Source organism: Vulpes lagopus, chromosome 4, assembly GCF_018345385.1.
Source record: "Vulpes lagopus strain Blue_001 chromosome 4, ASM1834538v1, whole genome shotgun sequence".
Taxonomy (NCBI): Eukaryota; Metazoa; Chordata; class Mammalia; order Carnivora; family Canidae; genus Vulpes; species Vulpes lagopus.
Genome location: NC_054827.1, coordinates 114,602,139 through 114,623,933, shown reverse-complemented (window position 1 = coordinate 114,623,933; position 21,795 = coordinate 114,602,139). Strand labels below are relative to the sequence as shown.

Genomic DNA, 21,795 nt, shown 5'->3' with positions numbered 1-21,795 from the left:
CTCCCCCATTCTGTGAGGGATGATGCCGCTCTCTATTGCACGGCTCAGCCGGCTGATGTCACTGGCAGCGGGAAGCATCAGCAGCCTGATCACATGCTGGCCCAGTCTGTAATGCAGACGGGATAGGGGTGTGTTTGTGGGGAGGGGGGCTGTATGGCAACTGCTTTTGCTCTAACGCCCCCAAAAGTGCAGAGGCAGCGGCCGGCCGCAGCATCCAGCCAGCTTGGATGTCTGCTCCTTGGGCTTGGGGAAACTATTATTAATAATATTTATTGTTGATAATACTGGGGAAAACAGCCCTTAACTCTGAGGTTTCTGCTGTCCTCCTGTCCAAAGCAGACTTCCAGGACTCTGAAGAAACAGTTGCAAGCAGGATGCTTTTCCCCACCTCTGCGCAAGATTCTTCCCGGGGCCTCCCAGATGCAAATGACTTGTGCCTTGGCCTGCAGTCCCTCAGTCTCACAGGCTGCGACCGACCCTGGAGCACCCAGGACTCGGATTCCTCAGCCCAGAGCAGCACACACTCGGGTGAGTGCCAGAAAATGAGTTGGCTGGGGGAGGGGGGGTGTATGGGGTGGTGAGCAAAGACATCCACAGCAACAGTTGTTCTTTTCCCCTTTGCATCACTCCCCCCCCCACCCCAATACAACATGGAGCTGTTTTGCAAGAGATGGAAATGCTGGCTGTGAGTGTGGCAGGACAGATGGTTGCTTGTAAAGGCAGGCATGGCTTTTCCACTTACCCTGATAAATTCCCTGGAGTTATTAGTCTGCACCTGGGGTAGCCCTGAGAAGGGTCCCCAAGGTGACAGTCTTAATGCAGAAAAGATCCAGCTAACCTCCTCGAGCCCAGGCCTGTCTTGGAGATGATGAAGCAAAACACTTTTAGGTGGGGGAGGGGACCAGAGGGGCTGATCCCTGGATGTCCAGATTCTGTTTCTCAGTGGTTTTTAAAACTAGGGACCTGTATACGAAGATAGGTGGTCCCTGAATTATGGCAGGGGAATAATTTTAACCTCAGGTGAGGCTGGGTGGCACTAGGATATTGGAATTGACTTACCATCTGGGTGAGAGTCTTGACCCTGGAAAGAGATAGGCAGGGTCAGTGGGGTGGAGTAAGTCTAAGCTGCGGAGCCTTTGTTTTTCTTTGTGTGAAGGGCAACCAAATGGATGGAGGAGGAAGAGCCACTCCCCTTTAGGACCCTGGACCCCTTATTGCGTTGAGAGGATTTGATGGGGACAGATTGAAGGGGCTTCTGGGCAACCCCTTGAGCTGCTTCTGGCAAGACCTTCCCAGTGCCCGTTCATTACCTTCTTGTGGTACACAGGGGACGGTTGACCAGACCAAGTCTTGGAGTATTCAGCAAGAAATGAACTTAGGAAATATGATAGGTAACTTAAAATCCATGTATTTTGCTTTATATAAATTGTGTCTTAAAAAGAGTACTAGCAGCAGATACTTTAGGAAGATGGAAAGGTAGTGGGGGTGGGGCAGCCATTTGCTGTTGGTGCTGATCCTGGGATTCACTGAGCCTGCTGTCCTTCCCTCGCCTCCCCCACTCCAGAAACTGGCAGTCATGGCAGCAAGGTACTGTCTTGTTGATTTCTCTGGCCTCCACCCTATTTGGCGTAGGTTTTTTTTTTTTTTTTTTTTTTTTTTTAAAGAATGCTTTGCAGAGCCTGGGACTGTTGTGTCTGCTGGCATTTTAATGGCCACGTGTTTCAGCAAAATCCCATTTGAGGGTAGGGGGTTGGATTTTTTTTTTTTTTAATTTGAGGATGGGAAAGAGCTTTGCCCTAAATAACTAACTCTGGGTCAAGGTAGAGTTTCTTGAATACTGGCCTTCAGTTGAGTCAGGTTTATCCAGAAAGGTTGGTAACTGCCCTGTTCCTCTGGGCAAGTAAGTGTGGTATCCTGTACCTGGAGATCATGGCTACGAGGTCGTGGTCTCTGCTTTTATGTGGTACTCTGAAGTCGACCCAATTGGCCTATGAAGCTGACCTTCCTCTCACTCCTACTATATCTGAGCAGAAGACAGAGCGCTCACAGAGGAGGTGGGCATCTGTCTGTGGTGATCCATGTTTGACGAAGGCACCGTCTTTCACTGATACCAGCTTGGGGCGTGGCCCTGCCTTGTCTGTCTTAACTACAGGGGTCCTTCTGAAAAGTACTACAGCACATAAAATTGCAGGAGGACCCAATTTGGGCCTTGGAAAGCATGGTCTGAAAGCTACTGTGAAATTGGGCTGTAAAAAATAGGATGGACCTGGCCGTAATTTCTCTGGCTTCCATACTACCTGAATGTCCTGTGCTTACAGCTACTTGTCTCCAGAATAGGGATGGATTTATTTCTTGGCCTTTCATCTCAGGCACTTTATTGATAAATATTACATGATTTTGTGGATCAGGGAGGGACTTCAGTATGTGGCCCTAGCATTCATAGGGACTAGAGGGTTGCCCCAGTGGTATGATCTGGCTATGGGCAGGGCTGGTGTGACTGTGTCTTTCTTTCTGAGGCTTAAGGACACACGCATCCCTAACACTCGTGATGTTCTTGAATTTTGAAGCTTTGGTGATGGCCACCGCTCTTCTTTCTCGGAGCTCTGGGCCTTCTTGGAAAGCCCACATGAGGGTACTGCCTACTGGAGTAGGATGTAGCCCTCCCACCAGCCAGCTGCAGTGCCAGATCGGGCACCCTTGCCAGCAATGCGGGAACATGCAGCCCACATTCCAGTGCCTACACTGCCTTCCCATCTGAAGACCAACTAGCTCACTTTATTCAGGGAGGGAGGAGGTATTTCAACAGCTCTGGACAGTTTGGGAGTTATCCTTGCATACAGCATGGTACTGGGCTGTCTCTGTGGAGCACAGCCCATTCCTTGGGCTCTGCATGGTGATATATTGCCCCACGCAGCTATGGCTTCACATTTGACCATCTCCTGCCACTGTTAAGTATTTAGCAATGTTGGGGGCAAGGTTGGAGATAGCAGGGCCCTTGACTGAAAATCCTGGCTAAATTTATCCAACAAGCATTGAATCTTGGCTATGAGCCAAATACTAGGTTAGACACTAGAGGTACATTGGTGAATAAAATCCCATGACTATGAAGGGAAAATAGGTGAGAAAGGTATACCAAATGCAACATAATAGTTGCTACAGTGGGTGCTTCCATTTTCTCCCCTAAGGATTTGATGTGTGTGTGTGTGTGTGTGTGTGTAGGGACAGTCTTTCATTGGGTTCTCAGCATGAGGCTGGTACATGGAGACCTTTCTCAAGGGGCTTGGGTCTTTCTGCTACATGGGTTCCATTGGCCTCAGAGGCCTGCATGAAGACCCTGAAGTGGAATCTGGGTTTGAGATTTGTGCCTGCAAGGCCAGCGTTGGTTGGATATGGCACTTCGTGGAGTCCCTCCCTCTAGGCTATGCCTACATTGTGGCCTCACCTCTTGATGGGAGGGGAGCCCTTTGGGAAAAATGAATGTTAGAGGTGGATTTTTCCCTGAGACCCCAGTGTCCAGCACTACCTTTGTCTTCCTGGCAGTGTCTTAAGTCCTGTAATGGAACAGCAGGACTCTGAAAGCTGTCCTCAATACCTCAGGATGGGGGATAGAGTGACTAATAACCACTATCTGCCAGCTGCTTCCTATGCAAAGTCCATCATGTGATTTTAATGCTTGCAGAGTCCTGTGAAGCAGGTATGGGCATTACTTCTATTGTAAAGATGAGGAAGTAGGCTCACAGAGGTTGTGAAATACCAGAAATCACAAAGCTGTCAGGATTCTACCCAGGTCTCTTTGGTTCCAAAACTCTTAAGCTTTCTGTTACATCTGTGTTTCTGTAAGCAGAACTCTAACGTGTTGGACAAGAACTCTTCTATTAAAGTACCTCCACGCACAGCCCTGGGGCTATCTGGCCAAAGATGGTGAGTTCCCTTGCTGAGACCCGTCAGGGCCAGGTTGTGCAGTGGACAGTTCTGACTCCTCTCCACCTGAGTCTCTGCTCATCAGCAGCACCAGCTAATGGCTGTCTTCCTGACTCCCCCCAGGGACTCTGGCATGCAGCATTACTCAGCAGGAATGGGGTGCCCTAGAATCTACTTTGGGGGGCCTGGAAACAGGGACTCCTAATGAATGCCTTGTACCAAAACCCAGCAGGTAGACCAGATGCTCAGTGTGAGGATGCCAGAGACCATGTCTTGTTTTCTCTTTACAAGTCCCTCAGAGATTAACCTGTCGATCTTCTCTGGTTTCTGCCCACCTGCTGACCAGTCAGGTTATGAATGGTATGTTCCCCATGCTGTGTTACTTACAAGGTCCCTGTTGGTGGGCACGCAGGATCAGCCTGGGATGAGAGGGGAGCCCTCAGTACTTTGCTTCTGCCACTGCAGTCCTTCCAAACAGCCTTTCTGAGGTGACGTCCAGAACAGAGTTGGACTCCTCTTCTGTAGAACATGGATTTTCTGGGCCTAAATTCTGCAAATCTAACTCAGTTATCTAGTTCATCACTATTCTATCCCCAGCATGTAGCACAGTGCCTGGCTCATGGCTTTTTATCAGGATCTTTTTTTTTTTTTTTTTTTTTTTTAAGGATTTTATCCATTTATTCATGAGAGACACAGGCAGAGAGAGAAGCAGGCTACATGCAGGGAGCCCCATGTGGGACCTGATCCTGGGACTCCAGGTTCATGCCCTGGGCCAAAGGCAGGTGCTAAACCACTGAGCGACCCAGGGATCACCAGTAAGGATCTATTGAATGAATGATGAATGCTGAGCCACTGTGGTGTTAATCCTGGGTAGTTTTGAACTGTAGAATACGGTCAAGGCCTCTCCCATTCTTCTGCCTCCTACTTGTTATGGTCAGCTGGATGGATAGATTTTTTTCAAAGATCAGTATCTCTGAACCTCCATAGCTTCTAAGGCATGAAGATGCATTTACAGAAAATTATGTCATACACTGGAACATGAATTCTATCACGGGGTCAGGTAGTCTACTGAGGAATAGCTTTCAGTGCAAGAGAGGAGAGAGTGTGTGCTGACCTTACATGGGACTTGGGTATATCATTTCTTTAGGTAATGAAACTTGTCCAGTGATCAAGATGGGAGAAAGGCTATATTTGGTACCACCTTGGACCTGTGGGATCCAGAGTCAGTAGAGGCACTGACACTCAGGAGACTGCCACTTAAGTTGGGGTATGGTGTATAGTTGCAGCATTGGAGTTCTAGGCAAAGAGCAGTCTGTTATACCTAGAATGAGTGCTGCCCTCCCCCTTCCTACCTCTGTGCCTTCAGATGGATTTTGAGCAAGCAGTCCAGTGCCAAGGGTTGTGATAGGAAAGGAACAGTTCTAGTATGTGGTCCTAAATCTCAGGCTAGAAATAATGGCTCCTGCTCTGGGCTTTTTCCATGACTACTCCCCATAGATAGCAGGCATCTGACTGTAATGTCTTGGGCCTAGTCTCTCCCCTAACTAAGCTTAAACTTAGGGTCTTGCAATACCCACATCTAGTGCCAAGCTCTTACTACCATTGCTGCTGCCACCATCAGACTCTGGGTGACTTTGTACTTTTGGGGAAGGCTTCAGAAAATTCGAACAGTGACTCAGCTGTAAAACCCACAGGAGCTGGCGTAGAAGGGTGAAAGTGGAGAAAGTTAACAAACGGTCTAAAAATATTACTGCTGATTTGGTCTCTTGTACCCTCTGAGGTAGCATTAATGAGCTGGAACCCTCTGCCAGGTCCTCTCCTCCCCGTGACTTCCTGAGAGCTGTCTGTTAGCTGATGCTGATTCTTGCCAGCATGTGAGTGGGGATGAGTGCCTCTGCTCCAGGAAGAGCACACTGCTTTTCTTAGTCACTTTTGGAGGATACAAGTGCCATACGCTTGGCCACCAGGCTGGAGGCACTTGGTAAAGCTCAGGCTTCCTATAGTCCTGGAGCTGTAGAGTTCAGGAATAGAGCAGAGAGATCAGGGCTTGGCTCCTGGGGTGCCTATGGACTTCTCTCCCACACTCCCCACCCCCTAAGCCGTCTGGGTTGTTAATACTTGACACCTGGCCTTGGTGAAGCTCTGTGCCCTGTGATGGGGAGTGGACTTCGAGATAGGTTACTGGCCTGCAGTATAAGTGACCTATTGCTTACATTGGATTTAGGTTATGTAGCTTAGAGTGTGCTTTTCCAGTAGATAGACCTCCTACTTCAAGTTAGGAGTAGGGAAACCATCAGTTGCTAGCTGTTTGGCTCCTTCCCTCCCGATTCTCAGCTGGTGGAGATCTGTGCTGGCCACCCAGCACCCTTACAGCAGGAGAAGTATGGTCTCCTGACCTGAGCCAGGAACAAGACAGGTTTCCATCTCTTGAGATGAAGTCCCATCTTCCCTAGAAACTTTTCCTGATCTATAGATATTCAAAGAACTACCTGGCCAGGCCCTGTGTGAGTGGACTATATCAGAATAGTTAGGTTACTCCAGGGCATCTGACCACGCGTGACAGTTTCCAGAAACCTGGCTCCCTCTGTAGGTTGAAGGAAATATCAAAACACCTGGAAAATCCTAAGCCTTTTCATATTAGGTTTTCTTGCCTTCCTTGTATCTTGTAGCCAAACTCCTACAATATCCTTGGCCCCTTCCACTGTCATATTTGCAGGAAGCTGCATGGAAGTGCTGATGTGACCCAAGTGTGTTAATCCTGGGGCACCCTTATCTTATGTCTGCTAGATGGCATTGCGCCTTTCTGAGCCATTGATCTAAGCTCTTTTCCTCTGTTCTTCTATGTGGTTGGGATGGTGTTGAGCGAAGCACTGTTTCCTGCTCTTCGTACTTGAATATGGAAGTATATACCCATGGCTGTGAGGATCCCAACAGATGGCAGGGAGGAGACTCTTCTGACCTGCCCTTCCTCGAGCAGAGTAGCTCTCTTCCACCTATACCTACATATGTTTAGTTCTCTTTAAAGAAAGTATTTGAAACCAGCGGAAGGGGTTTTGTCAAATAACTCTATTTGACAAGGCTAGTTTTAGCTACTTCTCTCAGCCTCTGTTTTGGTGATGGGCTGGGTTGGGATGAACCAAGATTTTTTTCCCTCTAGTTCCAAGTTGCCTCTAAGTCAGTATTGTGCCCATAAGTTGAATAACCTTGATGGAAAGGGTGTAGCCTCAGTGAGCTCACTGGCTCTAAGGGTAAGGGATGTGATGTCTCCTTCCTTCCAGTACTATTCAGCATATACTGAACCCCTGCTCTTTGCCAGATGTTGAGCTAATTACTGTTGGAGTGGGTTGGCCAGCTTGGTACAGAAGACAGAACTTTGTATACATGTGTGCCTGCAAATATCCATACAGATGTTTTTGAGGCTTTAAAAAGCTTGTTTAAAAGAAGATTATTTCTTCTTATAAGAAGAGGCTCCAAAGGTACTTATGCCCTGCCCCTCCCCCTCTACTCCCACTGGGATTCCAGGCCCTATTACTTGTGCTTGATTCTTTTCAGGCTAGATCCAGTTACCTTGAAAGAGACAGAGATTCCAATGGGAATTGACTAGTTTTCCTTCGTGTCACTTAAAAAAAGTTTTTGTTTGGGAGTAATTTCAGATTACTGAAGTTATAAAGTTATACAAGGAATACTTTTATTTCTTTTATCTGGACTCTCCTCTTGTGATTCTCACCTTCATCACTTGCATGTTCTTTTTCTGTCTCTACGTGAATTCGTCCTGGACCATTAAAAGCAGAGATGTTCTTATGTAATTAAAACCATTCTCAACTCTTTGTCAGCGTAAGGTTGATAACAGTACTTTAATTAAAGTCCTGTTCATGCTCCAATTTCATCACGTGACCCAGGATGTCCTTCATGGTACTTTTCTCTGTCAGCAGGTATCTTCTCAAAGCAGTAGGCCCCAGCTCCTTTTGCTTTGGCTGGTTGTCTTGAATATTTTTCACAACATTGGGCTTGCTTCAGTCAACATTTTTCCTGAACCTGTTACCAAGTCTGTACCACTCTATCATAGTCTTTGTTCCTGGTTGTCACCCTCCCTCTCTCCTCCCTACCATGCACCCCACCGTTGTTTTCAGAGATCACACTCCTTGGGAATGTCCTGTATAGCCACCTTACTGCTGTTATTTTAGTTACCAGTTGCCATTATGTTGTAAGAGCTGTGTTTAACCTACGGTTTCTAAGGCAAGGGAAATAATGACATATGGAAGGTTTTTGGGGTGTGGTAAGGGGAACTGATTAGAAGCTTGACATAGCAAGCCTTAGGTTTTTCTAGATGAGTGCTTCTCAAACTTTAATGTGCACACAAACCTCCTGGGGATCTTGTTCAAAATGCAGGTTCTGATTCAGTGGGTCTGGAGTGGGGCCCAAGATGCATTTTTAATGAGCTCCTACAGTGGCAAGGCCCTAGAGAAGTTTCATGGCCTGAATGATTTAGATCTCAAGGCACTGACTTTTGGAAGGAGGGAGAGCTTTGTTAGTAGTTGATGGTCTTAAAGGAATTTTGAACAAAAGAGTGACGCCTGGGTGAGCATCTGCCTTCGGCCTAGGGGGTGATCCTGGAGTCCCCGGATTGAGTCCCAAGTTGGGCTCCCTGCATGGAGCCTGCCTCTCTCTCTGCCTATGTCTCTGTCTTTCTCTCTCTCTCTGTCCTCATGAATAAATAAGTAAAATCTTTAAAAAAAAAAAAACAAACAGTGTCGATAACAGGAAGATAAAAAGATGTAAAGTCCTAAGTATTAAAAGGGAAAAAAAGTAGCTAGTAAATGGTACCACTACAGAAGCTATAGTTCAGAATCGGAGAATTGGGTCCCACCCTGTCACTGACTAGCTGTTACTTACACAAACACTTGCCCTTTGAGCCTTTTATTGAGATGGGGTAATAGTACTCATGTCTTAGAATGTAGTGAAGATTACTTACCTAAAGTGCTTCTAACAAAGCATCTGACACATGCTATATGTACAGTAGATGAACCTGGTCCAGATCGTAGAAGAGATGATTGACTATGAACCACGGGCACTTAAGGAAGTAGAGTTCATTAGTGGCCAACATGGATTGTCATGACATTTTCGTTTTAGACAGGCTTATTATCACATTGAGAAGAATGCTATAGTCATAATTCATAGCTTTGACACAGGAGTTTGACAGAGCATCAAGATGTCTTTGTGGGCATGGTAGAAAAAAAGATTGCATGTTGAAGTAGATGATCTGTGGCTAAAACAGAAGTACCAACACAGTAGTGATGTGAATGAGAAAAGTGGTCTTCAGTGGCACCCATTTTGCTTTTTTTTTTTTTTTAAACTTAGGGTGAAGACAGTTACCGTAGCACATGTTTATTGTCCTCAGTGTCCTCAGACACAAGCCCTTTGGGCCAGCCATCTTCTCTTGAGCTTTGCTCTGCTGCTTTATGCTGTTTCCCTTGATAGCTCCTGGAGTTACCTACTGTGCTATACCTTTTTTTAGGATTGACACACAGCTCTGTGTCTTCTCTTTCACTGGGGAGTGCTCCCTCTGACTTGAGCATTTGCTGGGGGCTTTTCCTTGAAGGTGCTGCTTTCTCAAGCAGGAGATACACATTCTTCCAAGCCTCATCTACCACTTGTCTCACAGCCATTCCTTTTGTTCTTCCTTCTAACTTCCCAGTTCCTTCCTTCTCTGAAGATCTCAGTATTTGTTTTAACCCCAGGCCCAGGTATCACCATGGGTCCCTTGAATATCCATTTAGATGACCTCTCCAGTATTGCAGATTCCACACATTCCATGTCAGCCCACTGTGGTCAGCATCCTGTATTTTGCCATCCTCAAAGCTCAGTGTTCGCCATCCCACCACCTTCTTATTCTGCCCCTTCATCCCTCTTGCAGCTGTCAGCATGTTGAAATGGCTGGTTTTACATTTGCTTCTACTCTGTTCACCCACTTCTGTGTTTCACCTGTATCACATGACCTCCCCTAGAGCTGCTTCAATCAGTTCTTGTCCCACTTCCTCCTGCATAGCCCCATGTGGGTCCAGTGTGTCTCCAGGTTCCTAACACTACTGGAGAGAGTGGCCATCCGTGTAGACATGGTCCCTGTCAGTGGGCCCCGGTGTGGTGGTGGCCTTCCTGTCAGCCTCCTCTGCCACCCCCACAGCAGCTCCTCAGTGTCTGCCTGGGACCTTCACAATGAAGTCTCAGTGCCCTAACTTGGTTTTCAAAGTATGATTTGGTTGTTATCTTGTTATTTGGCACCCGACACTTAATTCTGTGAAATGTGAAGAAAAATGAGGCGCTCTAGGGCATCGGTACCACTTTTAAGGCCAATATGTATGATCCGTTAGTTTTCATGGTGCTTTTATGCCAGGTTTTGCAGCACCAGGAAAGAGCCTTGAATAAATCTTCACACTTCCAGCCTTCTCAGGGCATGAGCTCCGGGGCTTTGATTTTGTGCTTTGGTGAGGCAGGGGCTTGTCAAAAGTATTTGAGAAGTTTGACAAGGATTATTTTTGGTGGATGTCAGAAGCCAAGCATTGAGAAACACTTTCAGCAAATGGTTATGCGCTCATGCTTAGGAAACTGCTTTCAAAGACCTAGTTTAAAAGTTTTCTTAGGGGATCCCTGGGTGGCGCAGTGGTTTGGCGCCTGCCTTTGGCCCAGGGTGCGATCCTGGAGTCCCAGGATCTGCCTCCCTCTTTCTCTCTATTATGAATAAATAAATCTTTAAAAAAAAGTTTTCTTTAAATTTTTAAAAATTTATTTATGATAGTCACACACACACACACACACACACACACACACACGGGGAGACGGGGAGGGGGCAGAGACACAGGCAGAGGGAGAAGCAGGTTCCATGCACTGGGAGCCTAACGTGGGACTCGATCCCGGGACTCCAGGATCGCGCGCCCTGGGCCAAAGGCAGGCGCCAAACCGCTGCGCCACCCAGGGATCCCCAAAAAAAAGTTTTCTTAAAAAACAATGTAATAAATGAACAGATTCCTTGCTGTAGGTGGTATAGACTCCCCCACCCCCAGGACACACGCATATTAGACTGGCTGGGATTAAAAAGATGGACTATAGCAAGTGTTGGCATGATGTGGAGGGATAGAAGTCCTCTTCAGTGCTAGTGGGAATGTAACATGGTATGTCCCCTATGAAACCAGTGTGACCATGTCTTTAAAAATCAAGGGTATATTTACCAGAACAAAATAAACACACATACTCATAGTGTGCCCCCTGCACTTAAAAAAAAAAAATAAAAATCTGGGACGCCTGGGTGGCTCAGTGGTTGAGCGTCTGCCTTCAGCTCAGGTCGTGATGCTGGGATTCCAGGATCGGGTCCCACATTGGGCTCCCCAGAGGGAGCTTGCTTTTCTCTCTGCCTTTGTCTCTGTCTCTGTGTGTCTCTCATGAATGAATAAATAAAATCTTAAAAAAACAAAAAAACTAAAGATATACCCACCATATCTTCATCTTTTGGCCACAGGAGAGTCAGGTGATCGCATCTGGCACATGCACTCTGTTGTGCATGGTACATGTGTGCGGTGCCCCGAGAGCAGGCTTCCACTTTGACTTCATGTTTGGAGAGGTTTATTCCTGCCTCTTGGTACCTAGCACAGCCCCCAGCAGTCGGTCAGACTGACCTGGAACCCCAGTTCCAAGTCAGCTCTGGAGACCTGTGTGTTACCCAGTGACCTGGGGAGGGGAGCCAGACGTGGCCACTGCTGATTGAGCCCCTACACACACACACCACACCCCTACACCCCTCACATACACCATACCCCCCCACCTCACCCCTACACTCTCACACACCATACCCCCATGCACACCCCTACACCCCTCACCACACACCTTACCCCTACACCCCTCACACACACCATACCCCCGCACCCCCCGATGCACACCTCTCACCCCTAACACCCCCCCACACACAATACACACTCACACCCACCACCACACACTACTCACACATACACACACTCTCAGATACACTCATCCCCCCACTCACACACACACACACACACACACATACACACATACACACTCTCACACACATACATACACACACACTACTTTGGTTTCACCTAACAGCCATTTTGAGGTGGACATTCTCCCTTGTCATGGGATGAAAACATTATCAGATGAGAGCTTCTTCCCTAGCCTTCGTGCTGCCATGCTCCATGGAAAAGCCCTTTTATTCCTTATTCTCATGGATAAGAGATGTATTTTTCTTTGGATTCCTTATGTCTTCAAGCCAAGGATAGAAAAATGTCCTCTTCTGTTCACTTTACCTCCCTTACCTCTTCTGGCCTTTGCTTCACTTGTTTTTGATGTTTGGTATTTAAATATTTATTGTGTACCAGGCACTGCTTTGCTGAGCCATTTTGCATGTGCTTTCTTAATTATTGAACCCTCCTGACAAAGCTATGAAACAGTTGCATTCCACTCAGGATGTTATGAGAAAATGGGAGCTCCACGAGCTTCTCAGAGCACGCAGCCGTAGAAAGGTGGTGTCAGAAGTGTGGGGTTCCAGCCCAGGTTTGTCTTTAGCCAAAGGGGGCTTAATCACACTGTCTTGCTTCCATCTCAGTGTCTGAAGCTGGAGACAGTCTGTACAGGACAGGAGAGAGTCTGTACATGCAAGGACTTTGCATGACGGAGCTTCACAGAGAAGCTGGTGTGCTCATGTTGAAACAGACTTGTGGAACATGGCATGAAATTCTGTGTATAGCTATATAGTGTTAGAAAGGTGGAATTATTTGAATAGATATGCTGACAGGCAGGCAGGAAGGACCATGGTTTGGGCTTCCTAACTGTGTTGAATGTGTCTCCTTTGTACAATGTGTGTAACCAGATGTTAAGAGCAGTTGTGACCAGGGTTCCTGCTGGCACATCTTCCCAAATACTGACCCTGCAGTCTGGGTGGCACAGAGCAGTTTTGCTGCTATTGCAGCAAGTACTCTGGTCTTCAGATAGCTGTCCTGGAACTGCCTCCCTGGTTGGCCATTATCTGCTCGTTCTACTCTCACTGTGGTTCTGTCGTGCTTTGGTGATTGTGCCTTTGTTTATCTTATTGGGCGGCTGTGGGAGAAAAGGGAAGGACTGTTGGGAAGAAAACAAGGAGGTCATGAGACTTCTTTATTTTTTTCTTCTAGTACTGAGTGTGCTCCACAACCCACTGGGCAATGTCCTGGGGAAACCCCCCTTGAGCTTCCTGCCTCTGGACCCCCTTGGATCTGACCTGGTGGACAAGTTTCCAGCACCCTCAGTTAGAGGATCCCGCCTGGACACCCGGCCCATCTTGGACTCTCGGTCTAGCAGCCCCTCTGACTCAGACACGAGTGGCTTCAGTTCTGGATCAGATCATCTCTCAGATTTGATTGTATGTAACTTGTCACGGAGTTAGGTGGGTGGGGCAAGTGAGCTTCAAGGGGATGTGTGTCCCCCAGAACGTGGGTGGGGGGTGGGATGATGGAAGTGGTGGAGACCACTGTGAACGTGTATGGAACTTATTCTCTACGGAATAGAGGGTGCCTTATACACTCCTCAAGCCATACATTTCAGGACCCAAGCAGTAGAGTCTCTTTTTACAAGTTACTTCAAGGGCTTTGAGAAAGTTAATTTCAAAAGTTAATATGGGAGTCCTGGCATTGTTCTGTTTCTTGGCCTGCTTGGTGGTTTTCTTTAGCCTTGAAACAGTAACCATTTATGTACCTTTACATGTGTTATCTCAAAATTTCTAAGGGAAGATTTTAAAAATCATGCATTAGTAATTATCAGAGCCAGAATTTTAATCCCAGTCAGGCTGACTGTAGCTCCTTTATCCTCTTTACCTACCCATGCCACCTGTCAGTTTGAGGCCATGATGAATGTATGAACTGGTGCCTCAGAGTTAATTTATATAGCACATGCTCTTTATCCACAGCCATGTGTGACAGGTGAGGCACATGTGCTAAAGTAGGATTAGCAAATGGATGAGAATAGACGAGGGATATAGGAGACTGTGGAAGTAAATATATGGGAATGACCATGAGAAATTATCGTAAGATAAAATACAATTTCAGGTGCCTTCTGAGCCTTTCTCCCTTGCCAAACCCCTGTCCGGTGACCATTCAGTGAATAGGATGGCTTTTCTTGCCCTTTTCTCTTCCATATCCAGGACTGGTACCTTTGGATGTGGTTAGTTTACTGTCCATAGCGTGAACTTTTAGGGTCTGTCTGTCTCCTGTCAGCCTGTCGTAGAATATGAAAGCTGGTATTGGTGTTTCCACTGCTTGTTGGTTTTATCTGTTTAGGCTGTGTTTCCAGATGGGTAATAACAAGCAGGTCCTTTTGGTTCTCTGGACTGTAGCTTACTCCCCTATAAAATAGGGTTGGATGCTTGGGGTTCTGCTTATGTTAATTCAGATGTGGGCATGCCTGGGTGGCTCGTGGTTGAGCATCTGCCTTCAGCCCAGAGCATGATCCTGGAGTCCTGGGATCGAGTCCCACATCGGGCTCCCTGCATGGAACCTGCTTCTCCCTCTGCCTATGTCTCTGCCTTTCTCTCTCTCTGTCTTGTATGAATAAATAAATAAAATATTTAAAAATAATAATAATAATTCAGATGGAACTCTGTCTTGAAAATTTACCTCATAACTAAATTTGATATTTTGGGATTTTGTTTAAAGAATTTTCTCAGATACCATACTCCCAAGGGTTAATTGGTGAAGGGATATGAGCAGACAGCTAACAGATGGAGGAAAGAAATAAGGGCACCTGGGTGGTTCAGTGGTTGAGTGTCTGCCTTTGGCTAAGGACATGATCCCTGGATCCTGGCATGGAGTCCCACATTGGGCTCCCTGCAGGGATCCTGCTTCTCCCTCTGCCTATGTCTCTCTGTCTCTCTCTCTCTGTATCTCTCATGGATAGTTAAGTAAAAAATCTTTTTAAAAATTTTCAAAAGAAAAAAGAGGCGGTATTTGAATTTATAGGAAATATTCTGAGTAATTAGTTTGGGGTCTTTTTTTGATAATGTATCATTTTTATCTACTTAAGTAAAATTTAGAACTTTGACATAAGCTTATAATAAAACCCACACTCTCATACATTTCTGATAGAAAGAACCTCATAGAAAGCATGTTGGCATTTTATATCTAGGAATTGAACCTAGAAAAAAAACCCACCATACATATAAAGCAAGAAGAAGCTATACCTTAAAGTTTGTATTTATAATCCTGAAAACTTGGAACGTGTCTAAATGTTTAACAGTAGGGGAATAGGTTAGCGAAATGTAGCATGTTACCTAAATAGATTATCATAAATTAATTAAAAATGATTATGAAGACTGCCTGGGAATATGAAAAAAAATGAATTGGGGAGAAAAGTATTTGTTTAAATTATAGCATAGAACAACTAATCAAAAATGAATAAGAAGAAAGCCTAAAAGAAAATATCAGACCTAACTGGTATAATTTCTGTATAGAGTGTGATTATTGATTTTATAACAAAACTGTCCTTTAAAAACCTGTATCTTCCTTTTTGCTTCCCTAGTCAAGCCTTCGAATTTCCCCTCCCCTCCCCTTCCTGTCTCTGACGGGGGGTGGTCCCAGAGACCCTTTAAAGATGGGTGTTGGGTCCCGGATGGACCAAGAGCAAGCTGCTCTCGCTGCGGTCAGCCCCTCCCCAACCAGTGCATCCAAGAGATGGCCAGGAGCTTCTGTGTGGCCATCCTGGGATCTCCTCGAAGCTCCCAAAGACCCGTTCAGCATAGAAAGAGAGGCCAGGCTGTACCGGCAAGCTGCAGGTGAGTGTGGGTTAATTTATATAGCACATGCTCTTTATCCACAGATGAAGTGGCCATGTGTGGGGCCTGAGGCCTTGTTTTGGGCACAGGGAGTATATGACCTTAGTTCCTAGACTGGTGAACTGTCCAGAAGAGGGACTTAGTTCTGTGGTGAAGTCTCTGGTCTGTTTTGTGGGGTAAGTACTAATGGGACAAACTCAGGAATTTCTCTGAGGCTGAACAGAGAGGAAAGACGCTGTGCCCCTATGGGGTTGGAGGCACCTCTTCCTTGTGGTCTTTCGTGGAGGTTGGCTGTGTAGCAGTGTAGCTTTTGATTCTTTTCACGGGTGGGCATCTTCAGGAGTAACCCTGGAAGTGATGCCCAGAATTCCACCTTTCCCCTTTCTAATTCAGAAACCTGTGAGATATATAGCCTATGCTGGAGCTATTTTCCCTGAGGCTTTCTGTTTGATATCAATCAGTTGTTTACCAAGGCTTCCAGGAGATACTCACCAACTGATCTTCTGAGGTTCTGGAGTTGATAACTAAGTGAATGTTCAGTTTCTCTATCCATTTGTTTTTTGTAGGCTTCAGTACATTTGTCCCATCACAAAACTGGACCTGATCTCATTCTCCCCTGATAGTTCTGCTGCCCTGTTCACTTAAAGGTTTTGGCAGCCCATGATTGTATTAGTGCCACTGTTTGCCTGTGAAATGACATTACCTTGCTTTTGGATGGGGCCGTTATATTGATTTATGTTTTTGTTTGCAAAATATTGCTGATGGTACCCAAGTTCTTGGCGTAGCAGCACCCTGGATCTGTGCCTTTTAAGGAATGAGCTTCTATGTCATTGTCCTGGATGGAAGTGATGGTTTTTTGGCGCCCTGCCCGTGCTGAAGTACTAAAATGGGCAAGAACGAGCCAGTCCCCACTGAGCTTTAGTCTCTGGTCTGGAAAGGCATAAATTGAGACAGGTCAAAGGCCAAACTGGTCGCTAAGAACGGAGAGGCCTCTAGGTTTTACAATAGACCAAACAGAAGATAGTTTCTACTCTGTACATCAGGAGTGGTTTCTTAACAAGGTGTTTAAGTCAGAGAAACTTCACTGTGAGTTTAGACAAGCTCGGATTTGGTATAAATTGGAAGTGGGGTGGATGGGGGAATATCCATTATCTTACAGTGTTGGCATCAAGGAAGGTCCAGTGTCCGTTCAGGTGCTGTGAGACACCCGGCAGTGATGGGACATGGCTCTGAGTAGGTGGAACAGTGGAGACATTCTTGTCTTATCAGATTGCTATGGGTGGTTTTTACTGGCAGTGTCCTGATTCCTGTGACTGAGTTCAGAGTGAAGACCAGGAAACAGTAGAATGTTCCTCCTTTGAACATTTGGGGACAAAGCCAGTTTGGACCAGTAAACCTGTAGGACATTGTATACAAAATTGCTCTGTTGATTTTAAAGTAATTGGAAATTTAAATTAGTATAGTAAGCCATGACTAGATAAAACTGCTTTGTGGCTAGCTTATCAAGAACATGTTTGAAAATAACTTGGCTGTGATCACATCTGCTTTGCTATTTCTCTCTGTTTTAGTGGAGACAGAATTAGTGATTTAGAGTTGTCACACTGGTTTGATAAAGTATAAGGTTTCTTGCCTTTCAGAATACTCATGGATGTTGTCCCACGCCGCCAGGCCAGGGACCATGGCCTTTCTAGTTTTTCCTGGATAAGTTCATCCTCTGACCCATTTCTCTCTTTGTCGTCTCCAAAGCTGTGAATGAAGCCACCTATACCTGGAGTGGCCAGCTTCCACCGCGGAACTACAAGAACCCCATCTACTCTTGCAAGGTGTTCCTGGGAGGTGTTCCCTGGGATATTACGGAAGGTGAGCTGCCTCTGAGACCTGCTGCTTGAGCACTGAAGGTGGGGCGTGTCTCTCAAGAGCATTAAACTTGGACTTGAGGCCAGGGCTGAAGCTGTGCCCAAGCACAGGGCTTTGCAAGAGTCAGTGAGAGGGCGGGGTACATTCTGTAGACACCCATATCATTGCTTCTGTTTTCTGGTGCTTACACTTGTCACCTGGGACCCAAGGTCAATTCTGAGTTTGGGAGAAGGACACTGGTGGTCCTGTGCTTGTGCCGTCCTGGGGATGGGGGTCCATCAGTTTCTGCCATTCTTTTCCATCTCTCTGCAGTTGGATTGGTTAACACCTTCTGTGTTTTTGGCTCTTTGAGTGTGGAGTGGCCTGGTAAGGATGGCAAGCACCCCCGGTGTCCTCCCAAAGGTAATATGCCTAAAGGTAATAAAGACATGGTAGGAGCTTTTTTTTTCCCCTCCCTAGTACGTAATTGCACTGAGGGATGCTGGGATGTCCCAGCTGCATGCTGGTAACCTGGTTTGGGCACTCGAGAGCACAGAACTTTCAGCTGTCGGCACTTCTCTCCAACCTAGCACATCCTTCTGCTGCTTCTGAGCTAAAGTTCCATCTGTTCAAACTTACACTGCAGTCAGAGCCACCTATGAATCTTGCTGTGTGAAACTTCCTTGTGCATTTCCCTCCAAACCTGAACCCCAGCAGCTACTTTTCCTCTCAAAATGAGACATTTGAAAAGCTTTCCTTTGCCTGCCTTTCTTGCCCGGTTACATTGTTGTCTGACCTAATTCTGAGATCCCTTTGGAGTTGGTAGGAATGAGGACCAAGCATCTGATTCCTCACTGGTCTGAAATGAGATCCCTTCCCTGTAGAAAGGAGCAGGTGCTATTTTCACTCTGCCCCATCTTCACCAGAAATGTTCTGATGAACTGAACCAGTGGTCTAACTAGGCTTTTAAAGCAATACCTCCCTGCCCCAGGACAGCCTGGCTCTGCTGACCAGAACATGCTGTGTGTTCTGGGATGGAGTGCTGGTGCTTATGGTGGGATCCTGTGTCCCACCTTGCTCGTCCCTTCCCTCACTTGGGTGGGAGATGGTGTGCTTCTCCCTCCCTTGGCCTGGCATCTGACACATCAAGGGCGCCCATTTGAAAGACCTTGTTCCAGAAGTAGGACAAAAGTGTATCTTAGACATGAGGCCATTTCTCCTGGAAGAAATCCCCTACTGCAAAACCAAAGCTGAAGAGTAACCACCTCAGGGATGTTAATGCAGTTTCTCCTTTTATTGGAAATAGGGTATGTGTATCTGGTCTTTGAACTAGAGAAGTCTGTCCGGGCCTTGCTTCAGGCTTGCTCTCATGACCCGCTGAGCCCAGATGGCCTGAGTGAATATTATTTCAAGATGTCCAGCCGAAGGATGCGCTGCAAGGAGGTGAGTTAGCACAGTGTCCTCTCTGGGTCAGGGTGGGTGCATACACAGGCTGCGAGTGAGGCAAGAAGGCTGCTCCTCCTGTTTTCCAGTAAGGACGACAAAATGCTCTTTGACAATAGAAAAACAAACCTTTGGACCTTACTAGTATGTGTGTGTTTCTGTCTGGAGAGAAGACTATGTTCCAGCCCTTATTCTAGCCAACACTTCTGTCACAAACCTCTGGTCTTAGAAATGAAATTGAAAACAGCAGCTTTCTGTCCTTTGAATAACTGATAATCTGCAGCTGTTTCTTTCTGGTCCTGCCTTCTGACCTCCAGTCTGTGGTGGGCAACTTCCTCCTTAGACCACACCATCCATGGGTCACCTCTTCACTCCCACTCAGGGTTTGTCTATTGTGTGTTCCTTCATGTCTCTCTCTCCTTAAGCCTTTTCCACCACTGGCCTTGTGACCGTGCCCTTAGTATGGGATCTCTAGCACAGTTCCTGCACGTGCGACCCTCACTGCTGGTGCTGCCAAGGCTGCTGCTGGGTCCTGTCTCAGAGTTACTGGTCCGTTTGGGAGGAACTTAAGAATCTCCCCAAATGGTTCTCATGGATGATGTTTGAGAACCACTTACTTGTCAGTTCAGTTTTGCACTCAGGAATCAGTATTGTTTTTTAAAAAATCAGGTTCCATGGGACGCCTAGGTGGCTCAGTGGTTGAGCGTCTGCCTTTGGCTCAGGGTGTGATCCTGGAGTCTAGGGATCGAGTCCCACATTGGGCTCCCTTCATGGAGCCTGCTTCTTTTTTTTTTTTTTTTTTTTTATTTTATTTATGATAGTCACAGAGAGAGAGAGAGAGAGAGAGAGAGAGAGAGAGAGAGGGAGGCAGAGACATAGGCAGAGGGAAAAGCAGGCTCCATGCACTGGGAGCCCGACGTGGGATTCGATCCTGGGTCTCCAGGATCGCGCCCTGGGCCAAAGGCAGGCGCTAAACCGCTGCGCCACCCAGGGATCCCCATGGAGCCTGCTTCTTTGTCTACTTGTGTCTCTACCTTCTCTCTCTCTGTGTCTCTCATGAATAAGTAAATTAAAAAAAAAAAAGGGTTCCAGAGAATATCACTTTTGTGATATTGGACTAGATATGTAATATATCTGAAACCTCATTTCCTCATATATAAAATGGGGACTTGAAATGCCTATTTTAGTAAAAAGATCAGTGGTTACCAGGGATTATGGAGGAGGGAGGGACACATAGGTGGAACATGGGATTTTTAGGGCAGTGAGACTTTGTGTGATGCTGGAGTGGTGGGATCATGTCATTACGCATTTGTAGAACTCCTAGAATGTACAACACACAGCAAGATTAAGCCTGAGGTAAACCATTGTCTTGAGGTGGTAATGGTGTGTTGGTATAGGTCCAATGATTATAGCACAGGAACCACTGGGGTGGGGATGTTAATAGTAGGGGAGGCCGTGCATGCATTGGGGCAGGGGGAACATGGAACCCTGTACTTTGAGCTCAGTTTTGCTGTGAGCTTAAAACTGCTCTAGGAAGTAAATCAGTTAAAATCTGTAGGGTAAAGGGGGAAAAAAACTACTTGAGATGGTCACATTGGATTTAAAATACAACAAATAAGCCAAGTAACAAAGCTGGCTCTTTATTTTATAGATGCTTCCTGGTGTTAATTCACATTCTGTCATAGTGCAGGGTGAGTTTGTCTCCCAGCTGCCCACAGTGACCCTCGGCACTGCTAGCTGGCCTTTCTCACTGTGTGGGGCTCATGCAGGTCTCCCACCTCATTACCCTTTAGGACTTGGTTAACGTGTTCTGTTGTCCCTGTCCCCTGCATTCATTCATGGTGAGCAACTGCCGTGGCCGTACCACAGACCCCTGGCCTACCTCAGTGCTCCTGCTGGCACCTCCCAGTTTCCTATTCCCCTTATCACCTTGCAGTGATTCCCAGTCTGTCTTTGATGCACTGACTGTCCTGGTTCTCCTTCCTCTCAGACTCCTCTCTCCTTGGGTCCCCTCCCTGCCACCAGGGCAGCCAGGATCTGACTCTCTCTTCTCTTCTCTCCTCATCACTTAGATCACTTGCTCCTATGGCTCTGCTCTCACTTCTGGACCTACAGTCACCTCTCTAGTCTCCTATCCTCATGGAGCCTCACCTTCTTATGGGGCCTTTCTTGGGGATGTTCCATGATCCTAGATTCTTGTGCTTAGTGTAGGAAAAAGCTTGGAAAGCTTGTTGGCCACTGGTGTGTGGACCAAGATGGTGATACTTCCTCATGCGGTTCCATGGAAAAAGAAAAAAATGCACGTTCATCTTTCCATGAAATGAACTGTCTTCCCTCCAAAAGTGCCATCAGTGCTCATCCCAGGGTCTTCTAGGCCTGGATTCCCTCAGCCCCGACTCTTCCATTCTCCTGCCAGGCCATCTGACTTGTGCAGATTCCTCTGTCAAGGAATCTTCTTGGTCTCAGCCTGTTCTGTGCCCACCACCACTAGGACCCTCTAGGTCCTCCTCACCTGTCCTCTCAGCTATATAGAGATGTCCTCTCAGCTATATAGAGATGCCTCGCATCTCTTCCTGCTTCGAGACTTTTTGCTGTTGTCATTGTTGGATCTTCAGATTAACTTTCCAGAAACCCCAGTCATCTGTTAGCTCATTCCCTCTTGGAGTCTTCTGCCTGCTATGCCAGGTTTTGTTCTGGACTCAGGGGCCTCAGGGGCAAAAGACACTGGCAGCTCCTGCCCTGCTGTGACGCTGCCCTGTGAGCTCTCCAGTCACTCCCACTGTTCC

General features: G+C 46.7%; 1 protein-coding gene across 7 annotated transcripts in view; it reads left to right on the top strand.

Annotated features, from left to right (window-relative positions):
- The window catches only part of CPEB1 (cytoplasmic polyadenylation element binding protein 1), a 94,868-nt gene that overhangs the window by 67,420 nt on the left and 5,653 nt on the right, over positions 1 to 21,795 (top strand). For 5 of the 7 annotated variants that reach the window (XM_041753680.1, XM_041753679.1, XM_041753674.1 and 2 more), the window contains 6 exons: positions 340 to 528; positions 13,101 to 13,327; positions 15,478 to 15,730; positions 17,477 to 17,590; positions 17,900 to 18,004; positions 18,873 to 19,009. In XM_041753680.1, the coding sequence (XP_041609614.1) occupies positions 375 to 528; positions 13,101 to 13,327; positions 15,478 to 15,730; positions 17,477 to 17,590; positions 17,900 to 18,004; positions 18,873 to 19,009 (990 nt within the window). In that variant the 5' untranslated portion in view covers positions 340 to 374. Of the gene's footprint in view, positions 1 to 27; positions 129 to 339; positions 529 to 13,100; positions 13,328 to 15,477; positions 15,731 to 17,476; positions 17,591 to 17,899; positions 18,005 to 18,872; positions 19,010 to 21,795 lie in introns of those variants that run through there. The other 2 variants (XM_041753678.1, XM_041753675.1) reach the window with 2 other exon arrangements.